The sequence below is a fragment of the Pagrus major genome, chromosome 21 (genome assembly GCF_040436345.1).
Source record: "Pagrus major chromosome 21, Pma_NU_1.0".
Taxonomy (NCBI): domain Eukaryota; kingdom Metazoa; phylum Chordata; class Actinopteri; order Spariformes; family Sparidae; genus Pagrus; species Pagrus major.
In genome coordinates, this window is record NC_133235.1 from 23,108,511 (window position 1) to 23,121,275 (window position 12,765).

The 12,765-nt window shown below is 42.4% G+C and overlaps 1 protein-coding gene across 1 annotated transcript in view; it reads right to left on the reverse strand.

The window, feature by feature from the left end:
• Positions 1 to 2,289: 2,289 nt before the first annotated feature.
• The window catches only part of per2 (period circadian clock 2), a 28,222-nt gene continuing 17,746 nt past the window's right edge, over positions 2,290 to 12,765 (reverse strand). The window contains exons 15-24 of the mRNA XM_073492182.1: positions 12,566 to 12,746; positions 12,021 to 12,145; positions 10,900 to 11,106; positions 9,319 to 9,585; positions 7,914 to 8,803; positions 7,412 to 7,528; positions 6,363 to 6,615; positions 6,107 to 6,224; positions 5,286 to 5,436; positions 2,290 to 4,780 (exon numbers count right to left, since the gene is read on the reverse strand). Coding sequence (XP_073348283.1) covers positions 4,592 to 4,780; positions 5,286 to 5,436; positions 6,107 to 6,224; positions 6,363 to 6,615; positions 7,412 to 7,528; positions 7,914 to 8,803; positions 9,319 to 9,585; positions 10,900 to 11,106; positions 12,021 to 12,145; positions 12,566 to 12,746 — 2,498 coding nt within the window. The 3' untranslated portion in view covers positions 2,290 to 4,591. The remainder of the gene's footprint in view (positions 4,781 to 5,285; positions 5,437 to 6,106; positions 6,225 to 6,362; positions 6,616 to 7,411; positions 7,529 to 7,913; positions 8,804 to 9,318; positions 9,586 to 10,899; positions 11,107 to 12,020; positions 12,146 to 12,565; positions 12,747 to 12,765) is intronic.

Below are 12,765 nucleotides of genomic sequence, written 5' to 3' on the forward strand. Positions count from 1 at the left end.
CCACGGCTGTTTTCAAGATATTAGTTATTACTCTGCAATTGTGGGCCATTTGTGTGCACTCTCTCACTCTATCTCTGTCTCTCTCCAAGATCCCTTAGCACATCGTAGGCATTTGTGAGGTGTGAAATGAGTAATCCACTCACTCCTTATATAGGCCTAGTTGAGGACTTGGCAAATGGGTTTTATAACTCTACTTGACTTCAGCAGTTTTAAAATAACATGGGAACAAATAACTTGCTCCGTCACTATATTGTTCTCTTGACTAACAAAGGCACTGCAGTCGAACATTGTTGCCTCAACCATCAGTCTGTCAGTGTGTGGTTTATCATGATATTGTAATGTATTATACCTCATATGGGGCCTTTCCTGCGTGCCAAATATTTCAGCGCATACGACAAATAAAATGTGTATACGTACTAATGAAAATCTACCTACGCGGGCAGAATAAGGGGGTAAAAAGTGCTAAATAACAGACACTTTGAAATCTCTTGTCTGCATTCACAGACATGACCCCTGTACTCCTGGTGAGAGCCACAGACACTGTTCTGCCTCTGCACCATCAGATCCTACAGCCACAAATGAATAAGAAAAGACAGCAGTCCTAAGCTCAGTCCTAATGATGCCTCCTCTGGTGTTCCTGTGATGTCCACTCCAAGTGTCACTTCTGACGCTGTCCACAGTCTGTAAACACCCATACTGAGAGGGGTCTTTGGTGAAAAGACCTGAAAAAAAGATTAACACAGAGAGCCTGGGATTAGAGCAGAGGATTTTATTTATTTATTGGAAAGTAACTAAGTACTCAAGGGCTGTACTTAAGTATTATTCTGAGGTACTTGTACTTCACATGTGTATTTAATGCCTCACAACTTTATTTCAGGGGAAATTATATCACTTCATTTATCTGGCAGCTACATTGCACAACATTTAAACAAAACACATGATCAACTTATAAAATAATCATTAATTATCATAGATTACAAAAGCAGCAGTAGGCTGTATAAAGCACTTCAAATTTTCTCTACCACGACCAGCTACAGCATACTTGTTCTTTACTCGAGTATTTCCATTTCCAGTATCTGCCACTTTACACTTCTACTTCACTACATTTCAGAGGGAAATATTGTACTTTTAACTCCACTATGTCATCTGACAGCTGTAGCCTAAGCAACAGCTATATATTGAATGTACTTAAGTATCAAAAGTATGAGTAAGAGTAAATTATACATATATTTACATGTATGTACAGTATGAAGTGTGTATGGGTCAGCATTTTTCTGATAACTGGGATTGGTGTGGGTTGCCACTAAAACCTTTTTTAAAAAGTGCTGCTATGGCTCTGTTGTATCGCGCAATCTGCAGAGTAACTAGTAACTAAAGTAATCAAATAAATGTAGTGGAGTAAAAAAGTAGCTGCAATAATTAATAAATAACCCCCATACTGTAGGAGTGGAGGTATAAAGTGTCAGAAAATGGAAATACTCAAGTGAAGTGGAAATATGTCAAATTTTTACTTGAGTAAATGTACTCGAATACATTACATCTCTGGTTAACAGTTACTTTGAAGATCCAAAGGTAGAAAATGCTGCTTACAGTTACATAATATATAGATATAAATGTAAAGTAAACTTTTGAATAGGGATTTCCTGCAGAATGAGTAGTTTAAGTATTTTTTCATTGTGATATTTCTACTTTTAGTTACTTATGATAAGAAAGAAAGAAAGAAAGAAAGAAAGAAAGAAAGAAAGAAAGAAAGAAAGAAGAGTTTATTTCAGGAGGACATGTCTTGATTCAGTCCGCTCAGATCTGTGTGTCTGCTCGGTGACTAGACCGGATTTGCGGGGCTCCAGAGGTGCAAATGACCGCTGCAGGAGGGCGGTGGTGTGTAAATGCGGTGGAGGTGTGAAGAGAGGAGGGCCGAGGGTCGCTTTGATCAGGCCTGCTGAGCCGTGGACTGTCTGCAGACACCACAGCACAGCTCGGCTATTGTTTCCAGAGGGCGGCCAGACATCCGTTTGCACCGGGAAGGTGAATGTCATGACTTCAGGAGCAAAAACACAATGACGACTTATTGATAATATTGTGAGATCTGAGGTACTTTTTCCATTCAGCCAATGCCCCGATCAGCTGCTCCCTCCTCACCATCGATCTGCTGCAAACAGGGAGTCATGTCTGAAGTGGTTTCTGCTCATTAATCGGCGCATTAACAGCTGCAATCTTCACTCAGTCCAGTACTTGTCCACTTTAGGGCTGATGTGCGCCGAATTGTGCGCAAGGAAGAAACACACTCCATTGTAAGTTATGCGTCATTTTATTAAAATAAACTTTTTTTTTAACAAATATAAGGAAAAATAAAAAGGTGCGATGTTGTCAGTGTCAGTTCAAACAACAGAAAGACGAATGACAAAATTCAGGAAATGTTCAAGTTGCCAAAGAAGAGCAGTTTTCAAATCACAGCATAAGCTTCAAAGTGCAGGAAAGCTCTCCACACAGTCACTTGACATCTGTCTGAGCTGCTTTATACCCGTGCAATAACCCTAAACCTTGACTTCTGAAGTGGCCACATGTTTGTTCTGGACAGTGATGAGCTGCAGTCACTTCCACAGGATGCTCTCTGCCATATTTATGAGGGGCCAACATCAGAACATTTCAAGTGTCATGTGGCACACTCTCAAACTGGGGAAAACATCAATATTCTCCTCACTTTATTTTTTTATCACCCGCCATAAACACCAGTACAGTATTTTCCAGTCCATGGTGGGAATCGTCCTTGCGTTTATTACACAACTCACATTTTTTTGAAAGAGTATTTACAATAAATATTAATAATCTTGGTCCAGCTTAAGCTTGAATTTCCATCATAACTTAAAAAAAAAAATCTTTGTACAGAAAAAAATATCGTATGTAAAAATATATATATATTTTCAGAGTCAAGGACAAGCATTTACACAAGTGTTGAAATGCGATAAATATACTTTCCTTAAATGAGAGGCATCTGTGAAATCAAAGCGACAGTTTCACAGCTGCTACAGATAAAAGTGCTGCATCGTGAAGGGAAATACTATAAAGAATGAGACCCTAAGGCTGCATCAGGGGAGCTACAAGTAAGACAACTGCAATTCAGAGTTATACATTCTCAGAAATTAAAAATCAAACATGATGGGCTGGTGAATAAATGCACATGTACATTTCTGTTCAATTTCCTCCAAGTGATTATATCTTATACGGAGGACCAAGACTGCAAAAATCAAAAGCAATTAAAAAAAAAAAAAAGCCATTAAATGCACCATTTAAAAATAAAGGCATTAATTAATTTTTTAAAATGTGACATAAATTGATATTTCTGTTTTAATTGGCTCTGTATTTATTTACCTTTTTACTGATTCCCTTCTTCATTTACTTTCCCATTTCATTTTCCAGTGCAACACGACTGTCTTAAATACAAATCCCAGGTCTGTAACAGTTTGTCAGATGTAACGTAGGTTCTGACTACAAAAAAACTCATGTCAACAATGTTATGTGTTGAACAATTGTATGTTGAAGTAAACATGTATGTAACGCTGTGATGTCTCTCTGAAGTTACATAGTGAAGAAACAAGTGATGGGGGGCGGAGTGGCTGAGTTAGGGGCACCATCCACCCTATTATAAGACGCTGTACCGTTAAAATTATTCTGTAGCTGTTATTTTAAGGTAAAAAAGTAACATTAGGTTGCTTTAAATGGGAACATAATTCAGGGAATGAAAACAAAAGGCACATAAAATCCAGAAGCAAATCAAAATATATATCTTATAAATGACTTATGGCTACATTTAATGGCAAATTCATTTTGTATTTAAATTTGATTTTCGGCAGTTTCAGTCCTCCATAGTAACTAATGGGGGCACACGGCGCAGATGTACAGGAGTCTCACCCCTGTTGTTCTTCCAGTGCAGACCACAAAGTGCACTTGTGCATGATGGCTATGCATGACAGGAGCAACTGAAACCAACTTAACTCCACCTGTTCTCACCACATGCTGACGTAGTTGTTGTCGTTCCTCTGTTGTTGAAACCTAGGAAATTGCGTCACACAAAAAAAACTGAATTCATTGATTGCCCGCAACGGTTAGAAATGCCACTGAGCCACTTCCTGACGTGTGAATAAAGTAGTCTGCAATTGGTTCACGTTTGTTTGACCTCTGCTGTACAGCTGGCTGCGTGAGAACATTTTGTTCTGCATCTCCTGATCGGTGCGTAAAAGGCTTTCCCTACGTGCTGCTACACAGAAACAAATGAATGAACACATGTAATCACATAGTCCAGCACCACCTGCTAGAACCAAGAAAAGGTGCAGCTTATAAGCATTTTAAAATCGAATAAGCAGTACTTTGATGTCCACTGCAGATATTCACATTCTACTCAAATCTTCACTGTTTGAGCCAGTTTTCCCCCCCGACATCTGAACAGGCTCAACTCAGAAAAAACAGCAAGACAGCCAGTAATGAAGAGTTTAGTCTGAAGAGTCTGTAAGATGAAGTCCTTCTTCACAGTTGTGCACAACGAGAGGCTGATGGGTAATGAAAGTCACTCCGAGAGTCTTTAGCAGTTTATTGTCTAGCTTGTCGTGCCAAGAGAAGGACCGTGGCAGGAAATGACAACAGTGTTCGTGGGTTCCTCTCCGGGCCTCTGCTGGCAGCCGACCTCCCCCGAGTCTGTGTCAGCGATGTCCAGGTCAGGATGATCCTCCGCCGCCTCCACTACAGCTGCTGCCGCCTCTGAGGTGCCTTCACAGCAGGCGCACACCTGGACGACACACACAGATTCAAATGAGATATGAAAACGAGAAGGAGAGATATGCAGTAGGACGATGAGAAACCATGGAAACAAAGGCTTTTTTTTTAAAGAGATTCCACAATAGAGCGGCAATAAAGACCCTTCATAATGCCATTCTTACACTGAACCAATCAACAGTGGCATAATGTTGCCCCAGTGTGTGATTTTGGATAGCTTACCAGCATTTTTAAAGCAAAAGATGTGTGACGGTTATAACACTACATAATCAATGTCTAGTGTGATGTATGACAAAGGCATCAGGCATCACTTTCTAAACAATAACAATGGCATAACATGGCTATAATAATCATTTACCATCCCAATTATATGTTGGTTAATCTCGTCCTCTGCTTGGAGGGTAAAGAGCTCCCAATTTTTGTCATTTTTGTCAGACATTAAGCTTGCACCAAAATGATAATTTTCTATATATTTCCTGGCTAAAATGAAATGAATTTAACTTAAACTCTCATTCTACCTTGATGTCTATTGCCTTTGGCAGACCTCCCTTCTTCATCCAGGGGTGGACCTCAAACAGCTCCTTCTTCTGCTCCTCTGAGAAGCGTGGCTGGCTCTTGTGCAGCAGTCTCAGCTTCTCTCTGTCCTCTCGGAGCACTCTCTGGATGTCACTGCAGACACACACACACAGCCACATTTAACACTCGACGCAACATTCATATCTGAGTAGTCTTACTGAGGGTCGGGTTTCTGGATAAGTGGTTTGGACGATGGTCTAACAAGCAACTTTGATTTTTGTACTTATCTTAGTTATCAAAGTGTTTAACCTACAGAGCTGATACCATCTACAGCCTCAGTTCACATCGTATCTACCGAGTATAAAAGTAAGGGTGTCATCTAGTGGTCAAAAAGTGCCACTGCAATCAGCTCCAGTGTGAGTCATGTGCACTGATTTCATCTAGTGAAGTTGACCACAATAGAAAATCATGTGGGCAATGTGGCTGCAAGGAATTAAAGTTAGCTCTTTGATGTCGAATTGGTGCGCCGGACCCTGAAGATATATTGTAACTAAATGAGATTAGCGATCACGACACCTTTCACACTTCCTCTGTCATCTATAAACAGGTAACCTGTCTGTAACAGGACAGTGTGCCTGGACCCTCAGCCTTCTATTACAAGCAGAAGGTTGATAAACTATCACACAGTCTACTGGGCCACTCTCTTACTCCTCACAGGCTACACCCCTGTCCTCCAACTCACCACAAGGGCAGCTGATATGTCATCATGACCTTGTCATCAGTGTTGGTAGTATGCAGCCACAGCGGGTCCTGCAGTACCTACTTGATGTAGTGGTCGCTCTGCTCCATCTCCATCGCCCTTCCCTCGCTGTGACCGTTGACCTTCTGGCTGTTCTGGGATGAGTCCACGCTGCCAAAGTAATTGCTACTGTTGTTGCTTCCTGAGAAAACCAAAAAAGCACAGTTCACATTTGTAACAAAGATTTTTTCTACAAAAAGACAGAATATTAAAAAGGACAAAATGGATGTGCCAGAGGTTCAGTACACCTCAACATAATTGATAAGATGTTGAAACAGACCTGTTCCACTGCCGGAGGTCCCGCTGGCCGAGCCTCTGCTGCCTGACGTCCTGCTCTGAGATGTCCCGCTGTTGGACGTCCCACTCGCTGAAGTCCCACAGCCGTTGGACCGTGAGCCGTTGGACCGTGAGCCCATGGACCCCGACGTGGCTGAGCCAGTGCCTGAGCAGGAGTCCTCATGGAGGATAATGTCCAACATGTCGCTGGACAAAGAGTTGACATCGCTGTTGTTGCCGTCGCCACGTGAACTTGCCTGCGAAAACAAAAACATTAAAGGATTAAAACACCAAAGAAGAGCTTTACTTCACAGTTCTGGTCGACAGACTGGAGTACCTCCTCCATCTCCTGCTTCTTTATAACACAGGTGCAGTCTCATCAGCTGTGTTACATCTTGCCTCTGCCTTTTAAGACTCAACTGGGAGCATGTTTCTGCTGTGAGTGGGGAAATTGTCCATCCTGCCAATCACCTGGTACACAATACCATCTGATTACCATCGCTACATGATAAGGCTGAAACCAGACAGTGATGCTGATCCTTCTCCAGCTGATTGTAGTGGGGCGAATCATTAAAATGGAGCCTGTTTCATCAACGTATTAGCTGGGGAAAAAATCATTGCATTCATGTGTAACAGAAGACAGTTGTAGTTGCTCGTGGTCACATCTCAGAATAATACAATACAGAGAAGAGAATTTCTGCACTGTTTTCTTTTGGTCTCCATTTCACTGCTCATGTTTACTGTATGGTTTAAACCTTGGTATGGTTCTTGCATGCAAAATCAAAGCACGTATGCATATGAACATACAGTCCTTCATACAGTACAAGTGTGTTATCTATATTTAAGTTACTCTTTCTAGTGAGTTTTTAAAGTTCCTCATGCTTTATTTAAAATCAGTTTCCCTCGTCAATACGTTTTACTGGATGGACAATGCAAGACTTAAATTTGAAAAAAAAAAAGAAAAAAAAGAAGCTGTTACAGTTATAATTGACATATGGAATCGGGGAGGAATGGGATTGGAGGAAGTGTGGAGGTTTCTGATGAATCGCCTACCTCTTTGCTGCAAGCCCTCAGCCTAGAGAACACTTTATCCCAAGACAAACGCTCACAGACACAGGGCGTGTCCTCGCAAAACAAGGGTCCTGGTGGACCAAGGACACTGAGAGATGGCTATAGGGTGTAAGGGATAATAACACAATGTGTTAACACCCTGGGCCACATTTCATCTGAGGAGTCTAGACTGACTTGACTTCACATGGCATATCAATACAGTAGCAGTACAGTGAACAATGTGGAGGAATCACTGTGACGGTGGCATTAAATCCTGACAGGCTGAGAGACGTATGAATGAATGTCTCGGGGGAACATGCCACAGCCTGAGTTCAAACATGCCACAGTGATACAATTCAGCGGGGGATTGACATTTTTAACCTGATAGTTTAAGAATGTTACAGGTGAGGAATATCAGTCATAGGCATTGGGAGTCTTTCATAAGATGAAGGAAAGAAAAGGGAATGAAGTAATCAAACAAAAAGAGGCTTGTTCTTTTATTTACCTGCTTCAGCTCCCTCTCCTTGGCCTGGCTGCCACTTGCTCCTTTCTCCCTTTCTGCCGTATTATTCCCTTGTCCTCCAGAGGAGAGCGCTGTGCTGTCCTGCCTGTCCACCGACAGCTCCAGCTCTAGCAGGTTGAGGGGTGAGCTGCAGCGAGACTGGAACAGGGGTGGGGACGCCGGGCCTCCAGACTGCGGTGTAGAGGAGCGAGACAGGCCCTCCGCTTGGGCCTTCGGGGTTTCCGAGGACGGGGGGAAGAAGAACGAAGGGGTCAGGTAGCCGGCCTGAGGAGCGAACTGGTTCTGGGAGTTGAACTGGTTCTGAACACTTAAGGAAGGAGGAGCTGTGAAGGGGACCTGGACTGGGAAGGCAGCCTGACAAAAAGGCTGTGTTTGGGTCGGGAAGCCACCAGTCTCTGCGTGGAACACTGGCTGTGGGGGTGGCAGTCCGGTGGCCACTGGAGGGTACACATAGTTGGGCAGCACTAGAGCCACAATGGGGGTGACCATGGGGGCGGTGTAGGGAGGCGCATGGATGATTGGCGGACAGGGTGGAGCCTGGGAGCCCTGATTGTCCCTACAGCCTTGTAGAGTGGGGTCTGTCCGGGGAGCTACGGAGCTGTCTCTGGGGTAAACCTGGAGGGGGTAGCCAGGCATCACGGAGGGGTAGGCCATGGGGAAAGTTGACTGCGATGTTTCAGAGGGAGACCAAGAGGTCGGGTTGAGTCCGTGGTTAAGACGAGGAGGCCGGAGGTGCTGTCGTCTGTGACGAGACACTGTGCTGTCCGAGGACTCGATCTGCTTCGCTCTCTTTGACTTGCTCCTCTTAATACGTGTGCCCCGCCGCGTTGTGGGCTCGGCACCTGGCTTGAGAGAGCGAGCAGCTGGTGCAGCTAGAGGTTAGAGATAAAAATAGAGTTGGTTGAATGATTTCTGATTGTGACAAAAATGATTATTATTGAAAACTTGGCAGTAAACAAAAGTACGAGTTAACCCTAAACAAGTGGAAAACTCCTCTTGGGTTGGGTGGGACTTACAACAAAGTCCAATCAGCCAAAAACAGGAGCAGTCAGAAGATCAGACAGGATCTAAATAAGTCAACACTTTGGCTGGATTATCTCAATGGCTGTTTGGCATTTAACTAGTTGATTGTCACTAGTTATATATAATAATGTTTACAATTGACAGTGAATTATAATTGTACCATTTGCTTTAATTTTCTCCTCTAGTCTTTGGCTAACCTCTGGAGTTTGTTTGAACCCTATATGATCATCTGACATCTTGTATTTTTTGTAATCAGCTGTTAACTTGCTGAGCGAAATATTAAAGAGACAGAAACTACAAAAATAACAACCGTTATCCCTTAAAAACTTTTGATGTGATGTGTCAGTGTGGTGGTCAGACGCACCATCGCTGGCCATCTGTCCTCTCTGGCGCTCCAGGTACTGAGAACAGTTTGCTTTGAGTGCTGTGATGCTGCGATGCTCCTTGAAGCGATACAGAAAGGCCTGCTCCTCCTTCTGCGTATGGGCTGCCAGAACCTGCTTGGTCAACCCCAGCCTCTTGTAGGACTCCCTCTCCTGACAGGGAGGGGAAATAGCAGAAAGAGGAGGAGCCCAGATGTTCTGGACGGATTCTACCGTCTCTCCTGTACCCGGGACATCCTCTATGATTTCTATACAAATGACACATGGAGAAAGCACTTTAATATATTGTAGAGCAACGAAAGGGTAGAGTTTTATAGCTGGAACAGTTTTGTTCGACATTAGCAGTGACGACAACAAAAGCAATGTTGAAAAATGGAAGAAGCTGTCAAATGGAGGCCTGTGGTCGAATGACAAGACTCACCAGTCGGAAACTGTAGTGATGTATCATCATGAGGTCACTTTGGCTACAGTGATTACTACAGTGGCTATTGAATGGATTTGTGACTTTTATATATATATTTAAAAAATTCTACCTTTATATAACAATTTGCACAGATTTGTTTTATCTTTCTGCCGCCACTGTCGTAAATTAAATAGTCCAATGTGCTTCAAAGTTGTCAAAATGACGTAACACTATACGTTCGAGGCGGGTGGATTACTGATTAGGTAGAGCGGCCTTTGAACCAGCTGCTCTGAATGCAGCAGTAGTTGGGTTATTATCACTCTTGCATAATGAGAGAGCGTAATAGTGTATTTTGGCATTCATGTTAATGCAGTTGATAAAACTTTCATGGTAACGACGTAACGATGTCGCGAACGCAAAACTACATTAACATCATTATTTTCGTTTTTGTTATGTGTAACAATTTTGAATGAAATGGGAAGTGGAGATGCCAATCGTGTATCGAGCCTTCTTTTTTGATTCAATTAAAAAAAAGAAGAATTTCTTATCACCACTAATGCGGCCATTTTGGACGGGACCCAATTACCCTGCAAACCTTTCTGCACATTGAAGATACAAGCTGCGTTTAAGAGACAAGTTGCCAAACATCCACTGATAAACCACGCACACACACACATACTCTCAAAAACACAAAACACAGAGAAAGAAGTGCGTACACACACACACACACACACACACACACACACACACACACACACACACACACACAAAGTTTCATTTACAGTGCTGTAAAAAAACATTTTCCTCTTCCCTGATTTCTTCTGTTTCTGCATATATGTCACACTGAGTAGCTTCAGATGTTTAAAATATATTAAAGAGATTAAAATAAGTAACTGATGCTTGAAAATCTGCAACTGTATCTGAGCTGAAGAATTTCTGCAAAGTTTAAGAAACTATCAAACAGTTAATGCAGTTATCGCTGCTGATATAGTGCAACCTATCACTATGTTTACCTTGGCCAATACCTTTATAAGTGAGTGATATGGTCCTCGAATGACTAAACACTATGCTATTCATCTGATCTGACCTCATTGTATATCAAATACCCAAAAACAGAGGTTATCAGGTTGGAAGAAGACACTTTTTGACGACACTGTACCTGACTCTGGTTGAGGTTTCTTGTCCCCAACATGCACTATGGTGCTACTGTAGCTACACTGGCTGGTTATGGACACCACGCTTTCTGGTTTGTTAGGTACAGGTAGGGGCAGCGAGGTGCCCACTACCGCTGAGGCAGCGTCACTGGACTTTTTGTCTCGAACATCCAAAGCGGAGAGACCAGACTGATCCTTCAACAGGGCTGGTTCTGCCAAGAGAACAGAGAACAGGAAATACTAAAAAAGGAACTGGCATTGTAGTGAAAAGTGTGAGAGAGAAGTTTAAAGGGCATAGTGCGAAGGCCTTAAAGGAATAGTTCACGCCATAATTATAAATACATATTTTTCGGCTGTAGAGATATCAGCCTTCTCTCGAATATAATGCAACTAGATGGCACTCGGCTTGTGGTGCTCAAAGTGCCAAAAAATACATTTGAAAACTCGACAGCAATGTTTCTATCTGGAAATCATGACCCGGTTATTCAAGATAACCCACAAATGTATGTTTTTGGTGCTTTAAGCACCGATTGCATTCATGATAAATAGCACTACAGGTAAGAGGAAAGTATGTATTTTTGACTTTGGGGTGAGCTGTCTCTTAAGGCCTTTGCACTTTGCCCTTTTGAAAATCTTTTTTTTATCTTGTGCATATCTCAAGTTCTGTTTCTCATTTACTTTAACTATATAATTTTATAGTCAAACAATAAGTAACTTGTCTTTGAAAGGTGCTATATAAAAAAAGTAATTAATATTATTGTTATTAAAGCTGCTGTAAGCATTGTCGTCGCTTTAGCTAAAGAGCGGTCGGTAATCGCCAGACAGAGCAGCAAACAGGAGGATCCTGCTCTCTGCCTGTTCATGAGCAGACAGGACCGCCTCTTTATAGAGTTCTCTGTCCTGATTGGATAAAGTGGACAGTGATACCAGAAAATTTCTTTTCTCTTTTACTGCATGAGTGGAGGGAGGAAAGACATGGGTTACTGACCATACACTCTATAATATAGAGCACTTAACACTTATTTGAATAAAAATATATCACTTACAGCAGCTTTAACTGTCCCTCTAAGGTGACATTAAGAGTCTGATATCAATTTATGGTAGGAACTGATGTGGTGAAACATACCTTCAGACGCCTGCATGCTGTTAGATCCTTTCTGCTTGCCGTCATCTGAGTTAGATGACGTGGTGTTAGAGGAAGACTGGCACTTCCTCTTCATGGTGATGGGAACATTACAGCTCTCCAAGTACCTGCAGGAATCATAACAACAAAGTGTTCAGTTGCTGTTTTTTTTTTTTTTTCCCCCAATCAATTATTTTCAACTACTTGTCAAAAAGACATCACAGAACATGTGGTGAAGCACTTTAAGTGTGGAGCTGTTCAGGTCGAAACCAAAGATTTTGGCATACTAACTACCTCACGAAACACAGAATATGAATATTCCAGATTGTATCCCATCGCAATATCAATGTCCACAGTGGAGTTTCATAATTTCCTCTCTCAAATATCTCCTGTGGGTCATTTGATGGAAACTTTACTTTTGTAGCACTTCACTTGGTTTCTATGGGTTGCATTTACTAAACTGACTATGTGTTAAAAAGCGAGTAAGCTATAAAATTCACGTGTATAAGGACCATTCTTTGAAATCATGTCTGTCTTCATCCCCGTACCTGACAACACTGTCCAGACAGCTGATCTGCTGGTAGGAGTAGCCGTTCTGATCATTGAACATCATCTCCTCCTGGACAGCGGGCCTACTCTCCTCCATTGTGACCTCCGTGTCCCTCAAGCTGCGAGGAGCCGCTGAGTCTTTGGGCCGCACCACCGCTGAGCTCTTCTGTACGGACTCTACTGGAGGGAGGTCACGAGT